Genomic DNA, 24,169 nt, shown 5'->3' on the forward strand with positions numbered 1-24,169 from the left:
ATTTGAGTTTAACTTGATATGTGATCTGGGTGAATTACTTAAATCCTCTGGGTCCCATGGAGGGAATGCGTAAATTAAATGAGGTAATCTTTGCAAGGTTCCTTGTATAGTGCTGAGTATGTCCAAAAAATTCCACAAATGGTATCTATGCTTATCAATGTGAGGAAAAAACTTGATTTAAATGACTTATTAACTAAGCTTCTTAGTAGGCTTGGCCATAACATTTTTATTAGTAGAGGAGACGGAAGTGACGTGGGTAGTGTATGAAAACGTAACATTTATCTTGTATAAAATGAGGGAAATAATGTAATAAACAATAATGTCATGGATTACAAATTCCATACATCTTTCCATTGCTTTAACAAAAGAAAAAACAGCCCCATTCTTTTTTTTTTTTTTTTTTTGTGGGATCCTGGCTGGTGGCAGGGGAATGAACCAGTGCTTCAGAGGCTGCGGGCAGCTTTGCAGCCCAGTGCTCAACCGCTCCGCCACCATGGGAGGCCCTACAGCCCCATTCTTAACACAGTGTTTCCAAAAAGGTAGAGAAGGTGGAAAATGAATACCCTATTGCAAATACTTCTTTGAGTTACATTCAGTGATGGAAATGAAATTTCTCTTTTGCCTGCTGCTAGCAGTCAGATGGCCAAATGAACAGGTGCAGTTCTTTTTCTGTTATTTGCATGAGGGAGGGCACCGCTCCTCATGTAAATATGCCTTTCGAGTTGCAATGTAATACAAATGAGTCTAAATTATAATGCACTGAAGGTAACCACTAAATAGAAAGGTATGAATCAAGTCCATTTTGCTTTGTTTAGAGTAAGCGTGCTTAACTTAGGAAAAAAAACACTACAAGTCTAATTCCATGATGATTAAAATAAAACTTATGAGGAAGGGGTAAAAAGGAGGGGGGAATGATCCTAGAAGAATCATGGTCACCAAGCTGGGCAATTCCTTGGCAAAAGCAAGATTAAGCTCTCCTTGCTTGAACAAGATTGCTCCAACATTTGTGATAAACAACAGATGGATGATGTGTAAGATACGAAAGTAGGGAGGCCTGCCAGGAACTGTCCATTCAAAGGGAACACAATTTCATTTTCATGAGCTCAGAGGAGGAAGGGCAGCCAGGAACTAACTAGAGAGCATATTCCTTTGTGTTTGTGAAGATTTACTTACCATATCGGCCTTGACTTTTTCTCTATATTCTTTTTCTCTTCTGGTTGGACTTCATGACAACCTGACTACTTATTCCTCCCTTTTTGTTTTCAGAGTGGTGAGGAGAGACACCATCATGGAAGCTGCAAATCCAACAGGTGAATTTGGAAAAAGAGAAAGTAGTTCTGAAATGATTGCTTCTGCTGCCACTGAGGCCCATCTGAACAAATAAAAAGTGACACTATACAATTATATAATTGAGGATTATATAATAACTGAGGCTGATAGCTGTGGATATCAGCTGATAGCTGTGGATTCTGTGAAGGAAGGACCCACGAATACTCTATAACCACCACAGACAGACCCCAAAATAATCACCCACAGGCAGCGGAAGCTCCAAGTTCCGTGGCGCTTGATGTTCATACTATTAGGGGGGACCTTTTATACAGAATTAAGTACAAAAATAAATATCAAACCAAACATTGACATCGCAATAAGACGCCAGAACTTTCGAGACACAGATACTTTTCCTTCTGCAATTTTGAGACAATTGCTAGAACTTCTCATCAGAAGTATCAGTACTAGCTGATAGACATTTCAGCTTCCCTCGTCGACAAGAAACACTCGTATCCAGTTAACCTGGTGCCCACAGAGGTTCAAACGGGGCCTCACCACTCCAAGTCACAGGTGGCATCTTCTTCCGACTAGAATTCATGGAGCTCACGTTCTCTGGTCTGAGGACACCAAAAATGACCGGGGAATCCAAACAAGACCCTTCCCAGTGGATGCTTGCCGTTTCGGTGTGAAAACTCCAATCGTCACGTACCCATCACTTACTGGAGATCTGCCCATAGGCCCGTGGGAACGCCGGCTCGGGCAGGCTTGGGACGGCGTCGGGCCGCGCGGGACTCGCACCTCAGCGCGCGGCGCGGGGGCGGGGGCGCCGGGGAGCGCGCCCCGCGAGGGCCGGGGCGGGGGGCGGGGGGCGCGGGCCGGGGGCGGGGTGCGGGCCGGGGCGGGGCGGGGGCGGGCGCGCGCGGGCGTGGAGCGGCCGCGCCTCGCGCTGATTGGCGGCGCCGGGCCAGGGGCGGGCTTCGCCGCGCTCGCCGGCTGGGGGCGGCTATATTGGCTGCGCTCCAGCGAGGTCGGGCCGCTGCCTCGCGCTGAGCCTGACCGCGCGCGGGGGCTTCTGAGGGCGGCGCGGGCGCAGCGGACGAGCGAGGCTGCCGAGACGGCGCCGGGGCCGGTGGGGCTGCAGTGCCATGAAGCAGCGGCTCTGGGAGCAGAGGCAGGCGGCGTGGCGAGACGGACCGGCCGGGGGCCGGGCGGCTGCTCCGGGGCTGCTGAGGCGCCGCGGCGGCCGGCGCGGAGCGGGCGGCGAGGAGGAGGAGGAGGAGAGGCGGCGGCGCGCGGCGGGAGCCGGCGGAGCGGCGCGCGGCTGGGGTCGGCCTCCCGGGCTGGGATCCCCGGGGGGAGCCATGCGGGTGGCCAGGTGGCTGACGGGGCTGCTCTGCCCGCTCTCGCTCTTCGTCGCCAGGTCTTGCGAAGTTCACTTCCACCCCCGGCAAGGTGAGGGAGCCGCGGGCGCCTTCGGCCGCGGGCGGGGGGCCCGGAGGATGGAGGCGGGTGAGCGCGCGCGGTGGGGAGACTCTGGCCCCTCAGGAGCTCCGGGACGCCGCGCTCGGTGAGCCGGAGCATCCCGAGAGGTGGCGAAGGCGCGAGTTTTCGAGGAATCGCGCGCCGGGGGCGCGTCTCTGCGGGACCACGCGGCGGGGGCGCCGGGAGGGCACCGGTGGGCGGCGGCGGGGACTCGCAGAGGAACGGGGGCTGTTGGGAGCTGCTCGGGGCTGGGGGCGCCGGGGTCCTGGCTCGGAAGGAAGCGGCGATCGAATCGGGGTGTGGGAAAGCGGGCAGAAGCCGAGCGTACGTGTGTGTGCGCGCGCTAGCGAGCGTGCCGTTTTGTCGCGCGCGGGGGCTGTGCGACCCCGGGAACGTGGACCTTAGCTTGTGGAAATAGGGGTTGGGAGTGGCCAGCGCGGGGGGCTCAGTGACCGTCTCGCTGTGATTGCAGAAGCCCTGGTGAAGACTCTGCCCTCCTACGAGGTGGTGACTCCCGCGCGGGTCAACGAGTTCGGAGAAGTGTTCCCCCAGAGCCGCCACTTCAGCAGGAGGAAGCGCAGCTCCGAGGCCCTGGAACCCACGCCGTTCCGGACCCACTACCGAATCAGCGCCTACGGGCAGCTCTTCCAGCTAAACCTGAGCGCCGACGCGGCCTTCCTGGCCGCTGGCTACACCGAGGTGCACTTGGGAACCCCTGCAGGCGGGGCGGAGGAGCTGGGCAGGACACCCCCAGATCTGCGCCACTGCTTCTACCGCGGCCAGGTCAATGCACGGGAGGAGCACACAGCCGTCTTCAGCCTCTGCGGAGGCCTGGTAAGCCCCCCTCTCGAGGGGGACCCATTCCGAGGCCCTTGGCATTTTCTTGGGATCCATTCAAGGTTTTGACACGGTGGTTGGTAACCTGAGATCAGAGTGGGCTGTCAGAGGGATGAACACCTAGGTGAGCATAAGCCAGAGATCACTTCTTCCTGCGACTGGCAGAGGGGCTTGGGGGATCAGTGTGTCTCTCCCTGCTGGGTAAAATGGATCCTTCTTTGCAGACTTGCTTATAAGGGTCAGATGCTGGGCTAGTGAGTCAGGAAGTAGCCTCTGGGATCTTAACTATGAGTGTCCTTTCACTCAGATACACCCATTCCTGATCACCCATTGAGGCAGCATCCCTTAAATCCACTCATTTTCCTTATGCTTGTCCCTTGAATTTAGAATGACATAAGGAAGAAGGAATGAATAACCTTGAAATGAAAAGGTTTGACAGGGGAAACGTTGAATTTGCTGGTAGTATGAGGATGGTCATTAATTTGTGGAGTGCAGAGTAGGGGAGAGCGTGAATCTGCCAGTTTGAAACGCGTGGCATTTAAAAAGTAGAGTCTGTCTTCAAAGACAGGGGCGGCAAATAAGAAGTGGTCGTTAGAGTGACAAGTAAAAAAGGTGAAGACGTTGTAAAGCCTTACTGTGGAGAAAGGAAATGAAATAAGATATTGAGCTGGGTTTCATTTATTTTTCTCTCCAAAACCAGTTCTAAACCATTTTTCTCCCTTCACAAGAGTGGGGGAACCCAGGAATCTTAGCATCAGTTAAAATGCATAAAATGGCATACAGGTTACTCAATGGACTTTAATGCTGACAATAATGAAAAGATTACATAGCCATTGTGATGTCTTATATTTCACTAATGCATTAAATAAGATCTATTGGCAAAAGAGGTGTATTTACTACTATACTTTTGTAGTGGTGATGAGTATAAACAATTGAGATGGTTACATCAACCCTAATGTGATATAAATGGATAATTGTATTGGTCATGAAGTTTGGTTTTACCTTCAGTCATAATTGAAGAAAATGTTAAATATCAGTTAGAAGTTAGTGAAAATACAGATGTTAGTGAAAATAAAAATGTAACTTTTCCCATCCAAGTTTATGAAACCTGAGGGTAAGAACACCTGTTTTAAAACAAACAAACTCAGTTCATTATTAACTCCTCAGATAAATGCATGTTCAAGAGGAAACACCATTCTTCCCAAGTGTTCTCACTTTTGTTGGGCTAAAAATACATATATTTTAAATAAATCATTTTTTTTTACTAATTAAAACTTCAATAGCCATTCTCTTCAGATTAAATATAATACTTCCTCTGAGATTGATTAACCTGTCTTTTGGGCTCTGAGTATTGGTTATCACTAAGTACATTTGTTAAGTCTCTGCTCTTTTTCTTGTTATTATCTTGAACTACATTTTCATGAAATGCTTTAAACAATTTCTGCTATGAAAAATGCTTACAACATCAGAATGGCTGAAACACACTATTTACACAGCCACTATACATCAAAGGAAAGAAAAATATTATTTTCTAGAAACTTTCAAAATAATGTTTAGTTTGTATGGAAAATTCTAGATTTATTACCACACATTTGTCATGGTTGATATGTTTGCTTGATTTAGTATTTTATGGCATGGAAACATTCCAGATGGGAAGCATTATTAGGAAGCATTATTAGGAGTGCTCATGTTTACTCCTAATGTTAACATAGTTCAAAAATCATTATTCAATATTACCTCTTTGAAATCAGAAAGAAGTTGAAAATGTCTTTAGATCTCAGTAGAGTTCGACCTTTTTTGCTTGTCAACATCAGTTTGGATACAGTTGCCTAAGTTTTTAGGCATTATTCTGATTTATGTACATACTTTGTCTTTGAGATGCTTATTGATATTGTCAGCTTAACTCTTAAAAACTTGTTTTCATATCTATGCAACTTAGTTTTATATTATATTACATTTGTAAGACTACAGTGATAAAGATCCTAAACTTCCATAATAACTGCAAATGACTAGAGATAACAGGATCTTAAATTCTTTTCTTAGTGGTGTGATCATGACCAATATAAGTCTAAATTGCTAACGAAATTGGTGATGTTTCTTTGACTTTTCTTGTTTTTATATTAACACTAAAATAGACTGGGTGTGTGTGGGTGTGTGTGTGGGTGTGGTTGATTGTGTATTTTATTTCTATCCTTTCTCTGTCATGGACTTCCTCTCTTTAGTCTCATATTCATTTTCAGTCTTTAGTTGGACTAGTCGGGCAAGGTTTGCACATCAGCCTTGATGTGAGGCCCAGAAGGCAGTAGTGCTCACCTTCTCATCTTCCTCTTGCTTGCTCCCTGACTTGCCATTGTGACTGTGGGCAAGCCTGTGATGCTCTCTAAGCTTGAGGTTTGTTAAAGGATTTTTAGAACCAGATTATTAAAAGAAATCCTTTTCTTTTTCTAGTTACTTTTTTGCTGTGTTTTGGTTTTACTCTTAATCATGACTGGATATTATACTTAGTCAAATGCTTTTCTTTAATACAATAAAATGAGCATAGGATTTCCTCATTTTTTCCCGCTAGCTTGTATTTTCTCATACATTACTGGATTCAGGTATGATTCGCCATGGAAAGCTGACGACAAAGCCATAAAGACCCTGTGTTCTGAGGTCTTTGTCATGTTTGGGAGGAAGGTGGAAAACCATACTTCCCTCCTCTAGTCTATTTATATCTTGTGGTAGCAGCAGTTGAGTCTGGCCTTGAGAATCTGTGATCTTTCTTCTCATTGCTCAATTTGGGCTCCATGGTCTTGCTTCCTAGGCTCTCGGTGGTGCTGCATAGCCCTTTTGAGTTTTGGCTACAGTACCTACTTGATTTTTCATTTGGCTGGTATGTGGTGTGGCCCTTAGACACAGGGGACACTTTGCCTCTGCTGCAGCTCCCTGCCCATATTAGATGGTTTTGTAATGCTAGACTTAGTTCTGAGTGCTTGAAACCTTGGCATGGCGTTTGAAAGTCGAGGGTGACTTAGTTCCTGCCTTTGCCAAACCCTTCCATACCTCTGATTTCAGTGTGCGGGTATCTCTCTCTCCGAGTGCCTTCCCTTAATCCCACATAGCTAAATTGGGGACGCTCTTCTCTTGGCCTGTCACAACTTTTGTGTCTAGGATTTTAACCCCTAGGGAAGATGTAGCACATGGGCATCTTTTGATTGATATCTGTTTCCTTTGCATCCATCACTCTAGTCTCCCTGGAATCTACTGAGTTCCCCCTACACATCTCAGTTAGTTGGCCCATTCCCCTTCCATATTTCTACTTGAGGTAGTTTCTACCCTTCCTTTCTCTGGTGGCTATTGAGGAATGTAACTTTTAGAGGAAGGACTGAATGCATTTTCAAAATATTGTTCCTGTACAGAAAGCTTTAAAAAATTTGACACCCCAACATATTTGACTCCATTTAACTGCTAATATTGCATTAACCCCAAGCATTTGAACTAATGTTTTAATTTGGGTGGGTGATTTTTTAATGTTTTTAATGTTTTTTGATTTTTTAATGTTTTTTATCTGGGTGGGTGATTTTCACCCCACTTTTAGAAGTCTTGGTATTTAAGATGTGTTTCTCATTCACTAAATCACTGAACCATGAGTAGTCTTGTTTAGTTTAACTGCTTTGTGCTCAAGAGTCATAAGGGGTTAAGACTCTGCCAGGAATTTTCCTCCAAAATGAGTGTAACTTTTGTTTTTCTAATAGTTCCTTTTCTGTAAGTTTTCTTTCTCACTAGTGTAATTATTTATCATATAACCCCAGTGTTTCTGAATCGATTTATTTATGCATTTCCAGAATATTATAGTAGATATGATAATGGAGTGGAATAATAAAATTATCTAGAAGTAATATAATGGTTAATCAAACTTTGTTTTTAATCCATTGATAAACTAGCATAGAATATGTGGTTATCAGGCCCTGACTGTAAACTTATTTTTACAGGCCTTAACTCTAACCTTCTTTCCTCTTATCTTATATGTTAAACACTCTTGCCAAAGTCTGGATCAGTATTTAAGCTGGAACATACTTGGTGTCTATTGTCAGGATGGCGCTTTGCACAGAGGCCATTCCCAGTAACTCCAGTGCCTCTCCTGGCCCTTTTCTCATGTTACCTGGTGCATTCCCTCTTCCAAAGGTCCTCAGGGAGCTACCCGACCGCCTAGACAGCCTCAGTATTTCTTGATGGGGTTTGAAGCAATGCAGTCTTTTTGGTTGAAAGAAACAGTTTCCAGATGTCATAAAATCAGACATTGCATCTGGCTTATTCAGTATTCTCATGGAGTAGCTTGTAGTGGCTGTGTGTACTTTTTTGAAGTTTCTCACGTGAACCATTCTGCAGCATGTCAGGCACTAATGCTCTCTGATGACTGATTTTTGAGTTGCTGTACTAACTTCTTGTTCAGACAGGAAATAACTGTATGGAAACTGTCAGTAGTGTCTTTACTGGTTTTTGTCTATTCTGGGAAAATTTTAGTTTTATTTTCTAAGCTTCCAGTGTGCCCAAAACTAATGTAGCCCCCGATCATCGCACATGCCAGTTTCGTATTCATATATTTTGTTGGAAAAATTCATAAGTCTCTTTTAGTTACTCACACACTCACTGTAGTACTCTGATGACATTAGGGAGAGTTTCCTGTGTCTCTGCTCTCGGTATTTTAGTGTGTGTTCATCTAGGTCCCTAGGGGGTCAGATGCCAGAATGACTTTAAGGTGAGGGATTTTATGGAAGGAAAGTCCTGCATTAGAGAACCAATGAGCAGGGAAAATAAAATCTGAAACAAATAAAGAGAGGGGAAAAGGCAGTTGTGTAGGATCTGCTGGTCTGTTGAAACAAGGTTCCGTAAGCTAAATTTGGCCAGAAGATTGAGTCTACCCTTTGTGTCCCATTGTGTTCAGGTACTGACTGGGAGTAGGACTTGGGAGATACAGCTGGGCAGAAACCCTGTGAGGGATTTCAGAGTGCAACCTGAGGCCCTTGGCCAGATATGCTCAGCTTTCTCAGGGCTACCTTATAGTGACCCCAGGTGCATAAATGCTTAATAAAGATTCAGACTCTTAAGTGCTGTTAAGAATACAAAAAGGGTTTTAGGACAGCCCAAATACCCCAAAACAGATGACTGGATCAAGATGTGGTCTGTATACACAATGGGATACTACTCAGCAACATGGATGGAGCTGGAAGGGATGATGCTCAGTGAAGTAAGTCAGCAGGAAAAAGAAAAATATCAGATGGTTTCACTTACATGAAGAATATAGGGGAACAAAATAAGGGATCGGGAAAAAAATAATAACCTAACCCTAATAATAATAAACAAAAAATTAACCAGCAACTATAAATCAGATACATTCTGCAAGGGAGGGGGAGGCAGAGAGATCAAAACGGGGGAGGGAAGAGCACAAGGGACTATGGTGACGGTTCATGGGTGACTTGATGGTGGGAATTTTACAGGGACAAGACCTGAGAGGAGAAATTATACATTGTACAAAATGAACAATGATCAATGATGTGTTTTGTGTGTGTGTGTGTGTGTGTGTGTGTATACACATATTTATATATATAAATAAATACAAGGACTGTGTGATTTTTGTAGAAGTGATTAAAGACAGAGTAATTAAGAGTCTTAAGAATTCCATGTTGAGAAGACTTCTTAAGTGGACTTTAGGGTGGAGATGAGTGGACATATGTTGATAAAAGATTCAAAGACTGCTTGTGGGTCTGTGCAGGTAGGTTGGGTGGTGAGGGTGAAAGGTAATGTTGAAACCGATTGTTAAGGACCTGGAATGATTGAGAAGGAGTGAGAGTTTGAACTATAGGTGGTGGGTTAGTTTGAAATGTTAGAGGGGTCTCTCTGATCACGACCCCCTGTACAGCATAGAGAAGAGGCAGTGGGTTATGGGGAAGAATCCTGTCATTGTTCTGCTGTGGGTAAGGAAAAGAGCCATTTGAAGTAGTGGTGATGAAGAGTAGGTGCCTATGGATGGTGCACTGTGTAGACCAGCAGTTCTCATTGTGGGTGGTTTTGCCTGCTCCCCCATCCTCAGGAACATTTGGTAGCATCTAGAAAGATTTTTGCTTGTCACAACTTGGGGGAGGAGGATGCATACTAGCATCCTCCAGTATGCCTTATCCAGTAGTGGATAAGGCCAGGGGTGCTGCAGTACATGCCACAACGCACAACTTCCTACAACAAAGACAGCTCCAGTTCGATCCCCAGCCACCGGCGAGGGTCCCACAAAAACAAAAAAACAAACAAAAAAAAGACAAAGAATTACCAGGTGGCAACAGTGTTGAAGTGGAGTGAATTTGGAGGAGACCTGTTACACCAAAACGTTTCTTAAGACTGACGTGAGTGACTGGTCTTATGGCCATTAACCATGAAAGGGAACAACAGACCAAGAGGTAAAAAGAGAGTTATCCTAGAAACATTTGATTCTATCATAGGTTAATTTTAATTTTAATTATTGTTTGATTTTTTGTTTGTCTTTCTCAAACTATTACTTATCCTGCCAGATCCATTTTTGAGCCTTCCTATCTATTCCCCTATGTTATTGCTCACTAAGTCTTCCTTGTTCCACTACTGGAGTTTTTATGCATCATACTGAATTGAATTTTTTGGTCCACATTTTTATATCATTTTAAGTGTAGGGATGCTAGTCATGCTTGTTTTAGCACCTAGTACAGCATATAGAAATGCTCAATACATGTATGACTGAATGAGTTAAAGTGACTAACTTTAATTATGTTTTAATATGTGGCTAGTTATTAAGAGGTTAACTTTTTTTTAACTTAGTTCATTCAAAGCAGGGCTGTTTTGGCAATTTTACTTGAAGTATTTGGACATATTGAATGTTTTGATATATTTAAAAAGTTTTTCAGGTGGTAACTAATTGTATTCTTATTACTTCATTCATATAAATTTATATATGGTGTGACTTTATTCATGTTTTGCATATAACCATCATTTTCCATAAAACATTTAATTAAATGCTGATTCATATTAATATTTGAAAGAAGAAAAGTTTATTTTTTTAAAGATTTATTTATGCATACAAGAGCTGTGGTACAGGCCAAAGGTGTTGGGGGGCAATAGTGAGAGAATTCACCAGAGACAGGTGGGAAACAGAACAGGCAGATTGACTGAAATCCACCGCTGAGGGGAGCTGTGGGCGAGACAGGAGAGGTCTGCTGTGCCATGTGGGTCACCTCCCTGCCCAGGGATCGAACTTGTGCTGCAGTGGCTGTGGATAGCTTCATAGTGCTGACACTTAACCCCTTGTGCCACCTGGGAGACCCTATTTGTTTTTTTTAAACAAGTACTCATCAGTCATTTATTAGGTTCAGCCACTATTAGATAGTGCCTGGTACAATAACATCCTTACTGGTGGAACAGTATTAAATTTGCTAATTAAAAATATTCATGAGCTACATAAATACTTTGTTGCCACAGTAATAGCATGGAGAAGGCATGCTGACTTGACTTGACTACCTCTGCTTTATTTATTTATTTTTAAAAGGTTTGTTTGTTTGTTTGTTTGTTTGTTTATTTATTTATTTATACACGCACTGGGTACAGTCAGAAGCGCGGGAGGGTGAGAGAATTCACCAGAGCCAGAGCAGGGAGCAGAGCAGGCAGAAAGACCGAAGTACACTGCTGAGGGGAGCAGCAGGCGGCAGGAGAGCAGGAGAGGTCTGCGTGCTACGTGGGACCCTCCTCCTGTGGCTGGGGAGCAGTGGGGGATCAAACCTGTGCTGCAGAGGCTGCGGGCAGCTTCGCAACCCAGTGCTCAACTGCTGCGCCGCCACCAGGGAGGCCCGACTACCTCTGCTTTAAAGTGACAAATACCACTTATGAGAACTGGTTGCCTGGTTTTAATGAGACACAGAGGGCTAGAAAGTGGACAGTGACTAGTATAGGGAGAAAAGAGGAGCACAGACACAGGTGAGCTCCAGCAGATCTACCACAGGTGGCACTTCTGTCACCATTTATCACTTTGCTTTCTTCTTCCTGCACTTCAAGTATATTCATCTTGCTTACAAGGAGAGAACCCTGTGGGGGTGCTATCTTTGACTCAGTCCAGGATCTCTAGATAATGCTGTCTTCTTCATAAAGCCCAGATATGGCTCTTTGTGGTTTGGCAACTTATGAATTAAAAAGTCATTATCTGCTTTTCCCTCAACTCAGTAAACACAAAGAGGATGTCTGTAACCATAAGCTTAGCTTCCTATGAAGGGAAGGAGTGATATCTAGTAGTCACTGAAATACACTGCTGAGGGGCAATTTTGGACTTCCAGAATTGTGGGGACCTGCTATGCTGGCAGGTTAGTTTTATTCATCTTTCTGGAAAGTTGAGCAGTCTAATTCTTCCCATCCTTCTCCAAGCCCCAAAATAGATCTTGTGGAGAATTCTGTCAGGAATGCTGGGGTAATTCTGAGGATCTACAGGTTATCTTACAACCAACACAGTCAAGGCTTCTTCAGTGCAGGCTCTTGGTTTCTTTGACCATGTAATCCCTCAAAAGCTTTTGATGGCAGATCAAATTTTGATCATAACTTCAAGTTTGTTTGTTGTGACAGTTGCCATTTATGTTATATCTGGGAATGCCAAGAATCTATTATAAGGAAAAACAAAATAAAATTCTAGCTGCACTAAAAAAAATAACAAAACTACAATATTATAATCTTTAGATACAGAACTCATAGGAAGATATAATAACATGCAAAATCATTATTTACCTAAATAATTGAATTGTACCATATGCCAATTATTGTAACTATATTAAAAGATACAGTAGAAAAATATATCAGTATGACAGATGGTCTGGCAGATGTATGTCATGTGTTCTTTAGCTATTTTTAATGTATATATACATTTGTCTGTTTTTAAGTACCATTGGTGTCATATATATAAAAAAATTCTTATTAATTTCTGTTTTAGACTTCTAATTGTTTAATGACTTTAGGTTTTATGTCTTCATATATATTCTAGTAAGAGATTGGGAGAGGTCATTCTAAGTACCACTGTCCAAAGCCTACCAAATGCTGGCCATTTCTTTCATAGTTCTCTCTATTTTTAGCAAGTTTATATGATTTTAAGAAAAAACACCTTGGTGACTAAGAAAGAAGTGTTAATTTATTCCTTGTAATTGATGTTGCTGGGACACTATTTGAACCTGAGTCATTCCCACATACATAAATTGTGGGTAGATGAGTCCAGAATCTATTTTCCTGATCCTGATGGGCCAGGTCTGGGTAAAAGATCAGTCTCTGGTTAGGTAAGGATCAGCACTGGAGATCTAGAATCGTTCTCTGAAATGGGAAATATAAAATGCTGTTGAGGGAGAGGAGAGAGACCTGTTTTCTAAAACCATACATTGGATTTTTTACTTTATGCTTTTGGAACTGGTTATGTTTTCCTATCTTTCACTGATTCATTCATCATCAATAATATAATAATGAGGATCTGTAAGGGAGAGAAACTTTTTTTTTTAAGATTTATTTATTTATGCATGCAAGAACTGGGGTGCAGGCCAGAGGTGTGGGGGGTGAGAGGGTTCACCAGAGACAGAGTGAAGAGCAGAATAGGCAAATCTACTGAAATCCACTGCTGAGGGGAGGAGCGGGTGAGACAGGAGGGGTCTGCTATGCCATGTGGGTCAGCTCCCTGGCTGGGGATTGAACTCATGCTGCAATGGCTGGTGATAGCTTGATAGTGCTGAGACTTTAACCCTTGTATCACAAGGGAGGCCCAAGAGAAACATTTTTGAATGGAGTATCTCAAAATAAAAAATGAATCTGAATTGGTATTTAGGCAATATTGCATAATTATACTCTGCTTAGGGTAAAAGGATGGCTGTAACAAAAATATTTTCTCAGTATCGTACCTTGTTCAGGGATCCCTTGTTTTTGAATGTTGTTCTCTGGTTGCTAATGCTGATGTGCTAACAATGATTTGGAAAAAGAGTCCTAGTGGTTTATATTTTGTTCTTGCTGTTTTTCAGCTTAAGTGAAACCTGAGAGTGCATTGCTGGTTGTGGCTATAGTAGATGTGTTTGCCATGTATTTGGAAAAAGCTGTATGGATGAATGCCACAATATTGAAATAAGAACACTTTGGAAAAACAATTGTATAAAAATATTCCAAACATATACAAATTTTGACCAGTGAGAGTAAATTGGAACCAGTTGTATAAATACTTACTGCCTTTTAGAACAGCTTGGCAGATAGAAGATTGTTGCTCCAAGTAATTGGGAAACTCATGCTCAAGTGAAGACTAGTTTTGCTGCTTTTAAGTCATCAAAAGAGAGTGTTTGAAATTTGATTGGCATTTCTTGTGAATCTAATTGCCATGCCCATCTGCAGATTGGGTTGCTTAAAAATATGGCATGATCTAAATATAATTCTATGTACCACCTGTTAAGTCCTCCAGTTCCTTACCAGCTTCCTCTCCAAGTTAAAAAAAGAATCAAGTGCCTCCTTTGGAGCCTTTAGGCAAAGCTCTAATAATTTTATTATTTTCACAGAAATTTCTCTGCAGTAGTATTGATTATAGAAAATTTGGTGGAAATAAAATACTTTCAAGTCCTTCATTGATAAATATAAGGTAATCACTTTAGGGGCAAATTATTTGCCATTTTTTTCTTTATACTATAAAGGTTTTTTTTTGGTAAGAAAATTGGGCCATTATATTATAAAGGCAATATTCTCAGCAGGCTTGAGTACCCTAAGTACAGCTTAAAAAGAGCTGCTGATGGATTCTAGATAGAACTGCATTCGCTTCTCCCATGGAGGCACAGCTTGTATCCTGTGCAGTTTTATTGGGACATTATGATTAGAAGTATCTTCTATTCAGATTTTGCTCTGAAGGAATATAAACAATTTCCAGGTATTCATGCTTTCAGTGTTCTTGGGAAAATGTGACATTATTCATTGTAGCTTTGTAGGTGCATTTAAATGAGTAACAGGCTGACTCATGTTTACTTGTGTATTTTTTTTTAAGATTTATTTATTTATTTTTTATTTATACAAGCACTGGGTACAGTCAGAAGCACGGGAGGGTGAGAGAATTCACCAGCGACAGAGCGGGGAGCAGAACAGGCAGACTGACGAAATACACTGCTGAGGGGAACAGTGAGCCAGGCAGGAGAGGTCTGTGTGCCATGTGGGACCCTTGCCGGTATCGAACCGGGGCTGCAGAGGCTATGGGCAGCTTTGCAGCCCAGCGCTCAACCGCTGCGCCGCCACTGGGGAGACCCTACTTGTGTCTTTTACCAAGATACTATCAAATTTCCCTTCTTCAGCAAGATTTTTTAAAAAGAGTGATTTTTCAGAGGTCTGTTTATTTAGGTTTTGAAACCAGTGTCTTTGTTAATTTCATCTGTACTGATTTTTCTGGAAAGGAAGGAAAGTTAGAACTTAGGTGTACATTGAAAATAAGTAATTTATAGTTATGTAGACACTGGTAAAATGAAATATGTTAGACTATAGGACACTAGAAAACTATCCAAGCAACAGATAAATTCTGAATATATATATATATATATATATATATATATATATATATATTCAGCTTAATATATATAAAGCTTTTATTTTTTAGATTATAATTTCAACATCTAGAGTTTTCATTTTAAACCTTTAAAATGTGTAATCCTAACATATTAGCACATTGCCTAACAAGAATGCCTAAACATTTTATTTTTCAGCATTGAAAAAAACCAAAAAAGATCATGTAAATACATCTCAGACATCTCCCAAACTCCCATAATTTAAGAACAGAGAAAATTTAAAGATGCCAAAGGGTATATGGAGAAAAATTAGGTACTTTATCACCCTGTTACAAGAATATTCATTTCTACAGATAGGTCTTGAGTGCCTATTATGCTTCAGGCAGTGTTAGGTTTCAGTACTGTGAAAATATTAAAGGATTTGTTACTTTTAAGGAAACATTGAACTAGTAAGAATTGTGAATGCTAGGAGAACTCTATAACTATAGTTGCCACTAGTATTTAAATGACTTTAAGTGATTCAAATAGTGATATGAAATGTTTTTTAATTATTTATTTATGTGTGTATATATATATATTACATCATTGTTCATTTTTGTACAGTGTTTGCTTTCTTTTCTCAGGTGTAGTCCCCATAGGATTTCCACCACCAATTCACCAGTGCTCCGTCACCATAGTCCCTTGTGCTCTTCCCGCCCTCATTTTGCTGCTTCTCCCTCCCCCTCCCCAGGCAGAATGTCTCTGATTTATAGTTGCCTGTTTATTTTTGTTTTGTTTTGTTGTGATTGAAATATGTTTTTTATAATGAAATTTAAAACAATTTAAAAGTTGTTATCTCTGCATAAGTTTAATATATTTGCAGTTAAGAAATGGAAAGGAAGTCCCATTCTCTAAAACTGTGCTTATCATAGGGTCTGTAATTCAGTAATTCATTTCTGAATTGGTTCTTCACAGAAATAGGCTTTTTCTAAGAGGGAAATTTGTGAGGTTTTAACTGTTAGGCAAGTGTGTATTTTGTGTCTTCTGAGATGTGATGAGTGCTTTCTAACTTCCAGTGTAAAGAGTGCAGCTGGCTCCTCTCTGTCTAGCTTCATGTTCTCTCTGCTTGTCTCCTGTTGGCACAGTTTCAGCCTTACTGTTCTCTCTGCCACTTGAACCTGCTAAGCTTCCCCTTCTCGTTGCTTCTGTTTGGAGTATTCTTCCAGAATTTCCACATCCTGACTATCCCAGCCTCAGCTTACCTTCTCCCTCTGTTTATCTCCTTGCCATACTTTATTTTCTTTATTGCATTTTTCACTACCTGGCATATCATATTTTTATCTGTCTTTTCCCCAGTAAGTCCAAATTAATTGAAGGCCGGGATCTTTTCATGTTCACCTCTATATCTCTGGCCCCTGAAATTGTTTGACAGTATGTGTGTTCATTAAATGCTTGTCAACTATTTTTCAGCCTTTACTGAAATAGGCACATACTTATTGGTATAGTGTAGTGGGCTAAGGCATGAATCTGGGTTCACATCTTGGTGTATTACTTGGACAAGTTAGTTAAATTTTCAGAATTTTTTTTCAAGTTTTATTGTTTAAATCCTTGTTTATTGTTTTGTAATATAGTATTGTCCCCTCAGGTGTGGGCACCATAGTTTTCCTACCACCCAAGTGCCCACAGTCCTCTACCATACTTCACTACACTCTCCTCTCTCCCTCTTCTCTACTTTCTCTCTCTCCTCACCCTTCCATCTCTCAGGGTCTCAGATCTATGATCTGCTTTCAAGGGTCAGACTTACAGTTTGTCTTTGTCTGATTGTTTGTTTGTTTTTTCTAGATGCCACATTAAAGTGAAACCATGGGTAGTTTTCTTTCTCCTTCTGGCTCACTTCACTTAGAATAATCCCTCCCAGCTCCAGCAATGTTGTCCCAGATTCCATGAGTTTATCCTTTTTGATTGCAGAGTAGTATCCCACTGTGTATGTAGACCACATCTTCTCGATCCACTCATCTGTTCTGGGGTATTTAGGTTGTTTCCATATATTAGCTATTGTAAATATTGCTGCTATAAACATAGGAATGCAGGTTTTGAATTAGTGTTTTGTGCTCTTTGGCTAGATATCTAGGAGTGGAATTGCTGGGTCATTTGGTAAATCCGTTTTTAGTCTTTTTTGAGGAATTGCCACATCTCTTTCCATAAGGATTGGACCAGCCTGCAGTCCTACTTACAATAAATAGCATTCCATTTTCTCCACATCTTCTCCAGCACTTGTTGTTTATGGTTTTGTTTGTTTGTTTGTTTTGATATGGGCCATTCTTACAGGTGTGAGGTGCTATCTTATTATAGTTTTTAGTTGCATTTCCCTGATAATAGAGACAATACTTTTTTCATATGCCTTTTAGCTGTTTTCGTATCTTTGTAGAAGTGCCTATTTACTCTTTTGCCCATTTTTTGATTGAATTGTTTCCTTTTTGTTGAGTTGTATAAACACTTTGTAGATCTTTGATATCACTCTCTTATCAGATGTATGGTGTACAGATATTTTCTCCAGTTCAGTAGGGTGTCTCTTTGTTTTTGTCATGCCTATTTCACTGTGGAAGCTTTTTAGCATGATAGAATCCCAGTTATTTATTTTCTACTTTGTTTTCCTTGCTACTGAAGATGTCACCTTTGTGTTCCAACTGGCATACCATCATATCATAACTGCTGGTACTTTTTGCTACCATCCAAAATACAGTGTCACTAGATTAAATTTCATACCTTATAATAGTCATTCATTTGCTACAGATTTATCCAATATATGGCATATGATAGGCATGGAGCTTGAAGAGAGGACTAGAGGCAAAGTTTTGCTATCATAGAGTTTATATTTTTATTTCTGTTTGTTACTTGTCTGATACTGTCCACTAAAATGCATCAGGTCATGCTCCCCTGAAGAAAAAAGAAACTTGATAAAGGGGAAAGAGATTGAAGCCTGGGTACCACTTTTTATGTAGAGTGGTGAATGTCGAACAGAAATATGAAAAAAGTGATGGAGGGAGATCAGGAAGAAGTACTTGAAGCTGAAGGCTTATGTCCAAAGATGTTAGTTTGCCATGTTTGAAGAACAGCAAAGACTGAAAATAGAACCTTAAAGTGTGTCAAGGTGGAGGGAGGAAAGGGGAAGTCACCACTATTGGTTTTCTCTGCTTGGAGATGGGGTTGAGTGAAGGTGTAGGCAGATAACACAGAGCATCATAGACCATTAGAAGGGGTTTGAATTTTACTGAGTGGCTTAAAAAGTTGTTAGTTTACTTTTGTTTTTGTTTTGAAGAGTGACATGTTCCAGACATCAGAAAAGTTACGGAGATTCCTCTGTGTAGCCTATAGAGGGCTAGTGATTCCATTCAGGAAAGAGAATGTCAGATTGTATCATGGATGTGGTCCTTGAGTTTGGGAGAAATGGTTGGATTTTCACTGCACCATCAACACTGAGTCATCAGAATTTGCATGTGGAGTAAATATAAGAAGTGTACTCCACCTCAGAAATGCTAGTACCATGGTCATTTACTGGAATATGGAGCATTAAAGAAACAGCGGGTTTGGTCCAGAAATCTAGAGTTTAGCTTTGGGCATGTTAAAATTGAGAATGCTCTAGTTATGTAAGTCAGATGTCAAATAGCAAGTTGGATATTAGATTCCAGAACTCAGAAGAAAACTTCCATGACTCCCCGTTGCTTACACATGAACTCTAAATTGCTAGCAACTGAGATCTTTTATCAGACTCCAGCCTGAGTCTTGTCTTGGACTGTTATCTACTGTCAATACATAGTCCAAGCTAGTGAAGCTTTCTTATTTCTAGAATGTTCTAGAATTTTCCCATTTTGATGCCATTCATTATACTTGGAATGCCTATCATCTCAACGTTGCCGACTGGAATACTCTCCAGTCTTCATTGCTTTATACATGGGAATGGAGAGAGATAAGTGAGTCAAAATACTCATTTTAACAACTTTTAATGAAAAGATTCTAGGCTGTTTTGCTTTGGTGTGCTCATCTTAACAGCGGCATAGAATGCTTTCTCCTTTTTGTGACAAAAATGACTTTTTTTTTTTAGATGGGAACCTTTAAAGCACACGACGGTGAATATTTCCTAGAACCTCTACTGAAAGCAGATGGAAGTGAACATGAGGATGATCACAACAAGCCACATCTTATATACAGACAGGAATTAAAGAGGGACTATTATCTACAATTACATAAGCCTTGTGAAGTTTCAGGTAAACTATGAAGTAAAACTTTATAAAACTGCGATATAAACTTAAGCCTTATGGATTAGAATTTAAATATTTTCCTTGAATATTGAAATGTATGCTATTTTAGACACATCTTCTAGATCTAGATGTGAGGATGCATTAGAAATTAATTAGACTGAAAAAAAACAAAAAAGGGCCTCCCCGGTGGTGCAGCCGGTTGAGCACAGTGCTGTGAAATTGTCCGCAGTCTCAGTCCGCAGCGCCGATTTGATTCCTGGCCGGCCAGGGAGAAACCCACATGGCAAGGCAGACCTCTGCTTTCTCGCTCGCTGCTCCCCTCAGCAGTGCTTTTGGTCCATCTGTCTGTTCCACTTCCCACTCTGTCTCTGGTGAATCCTCTCACCCTCCTGCGACTATGGCCTGTTCGCCAGCTCTTGTATAAATAAAAATAAATCTTAAAAAAAAAACCCACTTAAAAAAAAGAAATTAATTAGACTGGCATTTAAATCCCAAGAAAGTATTCAGTATGTGAGATTTTTAGCAAATAATCACAGTAAACTTTACATCAATCTGTTAGTCATATTAATATGATTTTTCTCAGCAGAATTTTAGCTAATTAAATAAAAAAAACCCTGAACTTAAGTGCATGCTTTTAACCTTTAAGTAAAGGGAACATATTGCATATGGTTTTCTGTGACTTATTCTTTTTGCTCAGCATGGTTTCTGAGGTTTGTCTGTATTGTTGCGATTAGCAGCAGTTTATTCGTTTTCATTGCTTTACAGTATTTCATTGCCTCATTGGGTTCATGTATCTGTTTTCCTGTTGATGAACTTTTGTGTTTGCAGTTTTATACAGAAGACTGGCATGAATATTCTCATCTCTATCTCTGTATTTGAGTTTCTTCAGGGTACACATATGGTACTAGATAATTAAACATTATTTTGCAATGACTTTTGTTAATGTATACTTCTTCCAGCAATATACGAGAGAGGTATTCCTATAAAATTCAGATTACCAAAGCCTCAGAATAGATGAGAATCTAGAAATTACAGCTTTCTATAAAGTATAAGTCCATTGCTGGTGAAATGTACATGACATAGATGTCCTTTTTATCCAAGGTTGTGTCCATATATGTATGTGAAACTTCATTTTTCATAGAGTGATACATGATGATGTGATGGAGAAAATCACCTGCAGTTATCATCAAAGCACAAAATCCAGACAAAAGAGTGAGATTGGAAAGGATTTATTTGAGATTGTAGCTGTCCATAAACTATAGTTCTGAATGCTATCATGCCATCTGTTTTGGGATATAATGATATGTTGGCCTTTTGAGGGCTTTTCCTTGGGAATACACTTCCTAACCTTTGCTGTTAAAAGAGTGCCATTTTGGAGAGGTTCTCTCTGTGTCTCTCTGTATTCTCACTATGTTTTAAATCTATTGACATAATAGATGCTTTTCTTATGCTTTTAATATGAGCATAAGGGTTTCATTTTATGGCTTCAAAGAAAACACAAGTGGGTACAGCTTCACAATAGAATTCTACAGAAGGCAGCTTATGCTTGCTCTGATCTACCATTCAGGAGAAGCTTGTTTAATGAATTGTTTAGCTTCTTAAGAAGAAAACCACCAAGTAGGCACTCTGAATGCATAAATGTTTCTCATAATGATATGCAGGGTTTCACATTCACAGTCATTGTTATTAGGAGAGAAATGATTCAAGAAAAGCCAAGCCCTATGTTTAAAATATTTTTATCCTGAAGATTGATTATAAACACTACAAATAAAAAATAACTAAAAAGCTGTGGGATTTTTTTTAAAAATCATAAATGTATTTTTTACAGTATTTATTCACTAAAATATAAAAGTATCCATTCTTAATTGTTCTAAATTCTTAATTATACTAAAAATGGAAGTAATTTAACATACATAATTTTAATCATTAACAAAGGCAGTCATTAATGGCCTAAATAATTAGCTGCTAATCATCATTTTGTTAGTAAGAGAGTTGTGTTTAGTATGAATGTAATTCAGTAAAATGTTATTTAAGACCTTTTCTCTCTCCAGTTCACACATTGTTTTTCAGAAATTTCTGCAGGATCTTACATATCCTAAAATTAAATGTTTATTCAGAAAAATCCTTAAATAGAAATGTGACTCCCTTCCATATTTCTGTTGATGGATTTAATTCATTATGGTTCTACATGTTGCAATTTGTAGTGGCTTCAGCCTTGGAGAATTAAGTTGTTTTCACATCAGATTTCACCATGTGCCTTGACATCATACACATTTTGTTTGGCCTCTGACCTTGCTGTGAATGCCTGGCTCACAGGTAGATATAGATATCAGACATACTCTAAGTAAAATCCAGTAGAAATGGTAAAACATGAACAAGCAGCCTTTACACAGCATCATCAAAATAAAGCTAAACAATTAAAACCCAAAGAAGGGAAACCCTGAAAAGACTGACAGAAATGAAAACAAAACAATACAAAACTCTGGATTTGGTTAAATGTAGTTTTACTTTTGTTTATCCTTCCACAGAGGCTCAGAACTGGCCCATGTTCCTCAGGAGACTCTGATAGCCTTGCTCTATTTCCCCTTGTCTAGTCTGCCTGTCATCTCAGCTTCACGGCATAGGGATGTGGAAATAAAACCCAAATATCAAATTTCTTAACAAAGTTTAAATAGATTATCAAGCTGACTCCAGCTTACCTCTTCAACAGCACATCGTCTGGCTGTCTCCTGGTATCCCGCCCTTTTCTTATTTAACTGCTTTTTGTTTCCTAAATGATCAAAGCACTGTTTCACCTTCAGGTATCTGCAGATGCTGCTGTTACATTGCTATACTCCCTCCCTCTCCCCAGATAATTCCAAATCATCTTTTGGTTGTCAGATGAGTGATTTTCCCAAGCAAGTCCTTTATGACATCCACATTTCAGCTAGATCCTCCTCCTAAGTGTCCTTGAAATCATCTTCTGAATGAGCCTCACGTTTTCTGCAAGCAGAAAAGTTATTTTGGTACTAACATTTCCTCAACTGTTTGCATAGCAGTTGTTGACAGGGTATTAGTTTCTGTGAAAAATAAATGTAAACATTTACTTTAAGGAACATAAACACAGAATTTTAAAACTGACAGGTAGAATATAGTACAAACGGGATAATATTGGCATGCAACAAAATTAAAAATGATATGATAATGTTGATTATGTGCAGAATAAGTAGCACAGTCCCTGGCTATTCTATGACTAGGGATAACAAATTCCACACTCATGCAATTGTGAGGACTAGGGCACTTTTTTCATTCTAATTATAAAATAACAGAATAGTAATTTTCAACCATCTACAATTAGTAAAAAAGCTTAAAAAGGAATGTTTCCACTTTTATTTCCATAAAGAATACCTTAAGATTTAAATAGAGTTACTAGTAGCTCCAGAGATCAACATGGCAGCAGGGAAACGTTGTGAGTAAGATCTCCCATTAAAAAAAACGTTAATAGGGAGGAAAAGAGCAGGTTCCTGTGAGAACTGGGACACAAGATAAAGGGGCGACTCTGGCAAACTGCCCTAGGAAGAAAGTTGCCATAAAAGAGGACTAGAAGGGAGGAAAGCTCAGAACCCTGCTACTCTTCCCCCACCCACAAAGTTGGCACTCTCCAACCAGCAGAAAGGAGGAAAACAAACAAAAGCAACCAACAAGAACAAACTACACATCAAGAGGGACTGTGAGTGGAAAGGAACTATTTCAGGCACCACACCCTGTGAACTGGAACTGTGGAGAACAGGGCAGGAATCACTGTGGAGGTGGGTGAAAGGTTCCAGGCACCATTAAAGGAAGATAAGGACTCCATGGAGACCTACAAATAGCTCAAGACCAGCCGGTAAGCTTGTGCAGAAAAGCAACATGCTCGAAAGGTATATGCGGATTGCTGATCACAGCTGCCCAGGTCCCCGCGCCTGTGACCTAGGCTTGCGGGGAGACACGTGGGAGCCCTCATTGAGGTGAATGTCCCTCACTGAGTAATCAGAAACCAGGCGCCCAGACATGGGAGTGGGGTACAAAAGGCACCATTTCTGCAGACACTGAACTGGGCTACAGCCTGCATCTTGGATCTGAGGGCTTCAGAACAGACACCCGGGGCAGGAGATTCGGGGCACGGGATCCCCACGATGGTGGGGCACAGGGCAGACACAGCACCCCCATGCCGTTGAGGCTCTCCACACCACTCCCACTCTGTTCCCCTGAGCCCACGGGGTAAAAAAAAAGAAGCTCTGGAAGAACACTAGGAAAGATCTCTGGCGCCACCTAGCAACCAGAAAAAAAATCACCAACATCCTGATAATTGGAAACCAGGGATTCCAAAAACACCCTCAGGCTCTGAGAGAGGGTGGGCCACGCAAATGGGGGTAAGGAGGGAAATAAGGCGTGGAGCAAGACCCCATCCTGGAACTGAGAGCCAGGCGCAGGATCTGGGCATGGGATGCACCATACCAGCAGGGTGACAGCCAGTGTTTTGGATCTGATACCCGTGGAACTGAGACCTAGAGTGCAGAAGTCAGGGCGTGGGATCCATACAGCTATGGGCACAGCAGTGGGTGAACACGGGGCAGACACACCACCCAGCTAGAATTAGAGCCCCTGTGTTGAGGTGCTCCCTTCAGTACCCCCCCCCCATTTCTCAGGAAACCACTGAAAAAAGCATAGGTCAACAAATTCGGATTTCTGGTACCACCTTGTGACCAGAACAAAATCACCAACTAGTTGATTCCCTGTTGGAACTAAGTAAATACAGAGAGAGGAAACTGTAAGGGACAGCACCCAGCA

At 41.1% G+C, this 24,169-nt stretch overlaps 1 protein-coding gene across 3 annotated transcripts in view; it reads left to right on the top strand.

Moving 5' to 3' along the window:
- The first annotated feature begins 2,600 nt into the window (after window positions 1-2,600).
- Window positions 2,601-24,169, top strand: part of ADAMTS20 (ADAM metallopeptidase with thrombospondin type 1 motif 20) — a 185,399-nt gene continuing 163,830 nt past the window's right edge. For 2 of the 3 annotated variants that reach the window (XM_037514122.2, XM_054696288.1), the window contains exons 1-3: window positions 2,601-2,721; window positions 3,224-3,585; window positions 19,204-19,366. In XM_037514122.2, the coding sequence (XP_037370019.1) occupies window positions 2,631-2,721; window positions 3,224-3,585; window positions 19,204-19,366 (616 nt within the window). In that variant the 5' untranslated portion in view covers window positions 2,601-2,630. Of the gene's footprint in view, window positions 2,722-3,223; window positions 3,586-18,975; window positions 19,073-19,203; window positions 19,367-24,169 lie in introns of those variants that run through there. The other variant, XM_037514123.2, reaches the window with a different exon arrangement.

Source organism: Talpa occidentalis, unplaced genomic scaffold (assembly GCF_014898055.3).
Source record: "Talpa occidentalis isolate TD23 unplaced genomic scaffold, MPIMG_talOcc4v2.1 talOcc4.16, whole genome shotgun sequence".
NCBI classification, from domain to species: domain Eukaryota; kingdom Metazoa; phylum Chordata; class Mammalia; order Eulipotyphla; family Talpidae; genus Talpa; species Talpa occidentalis.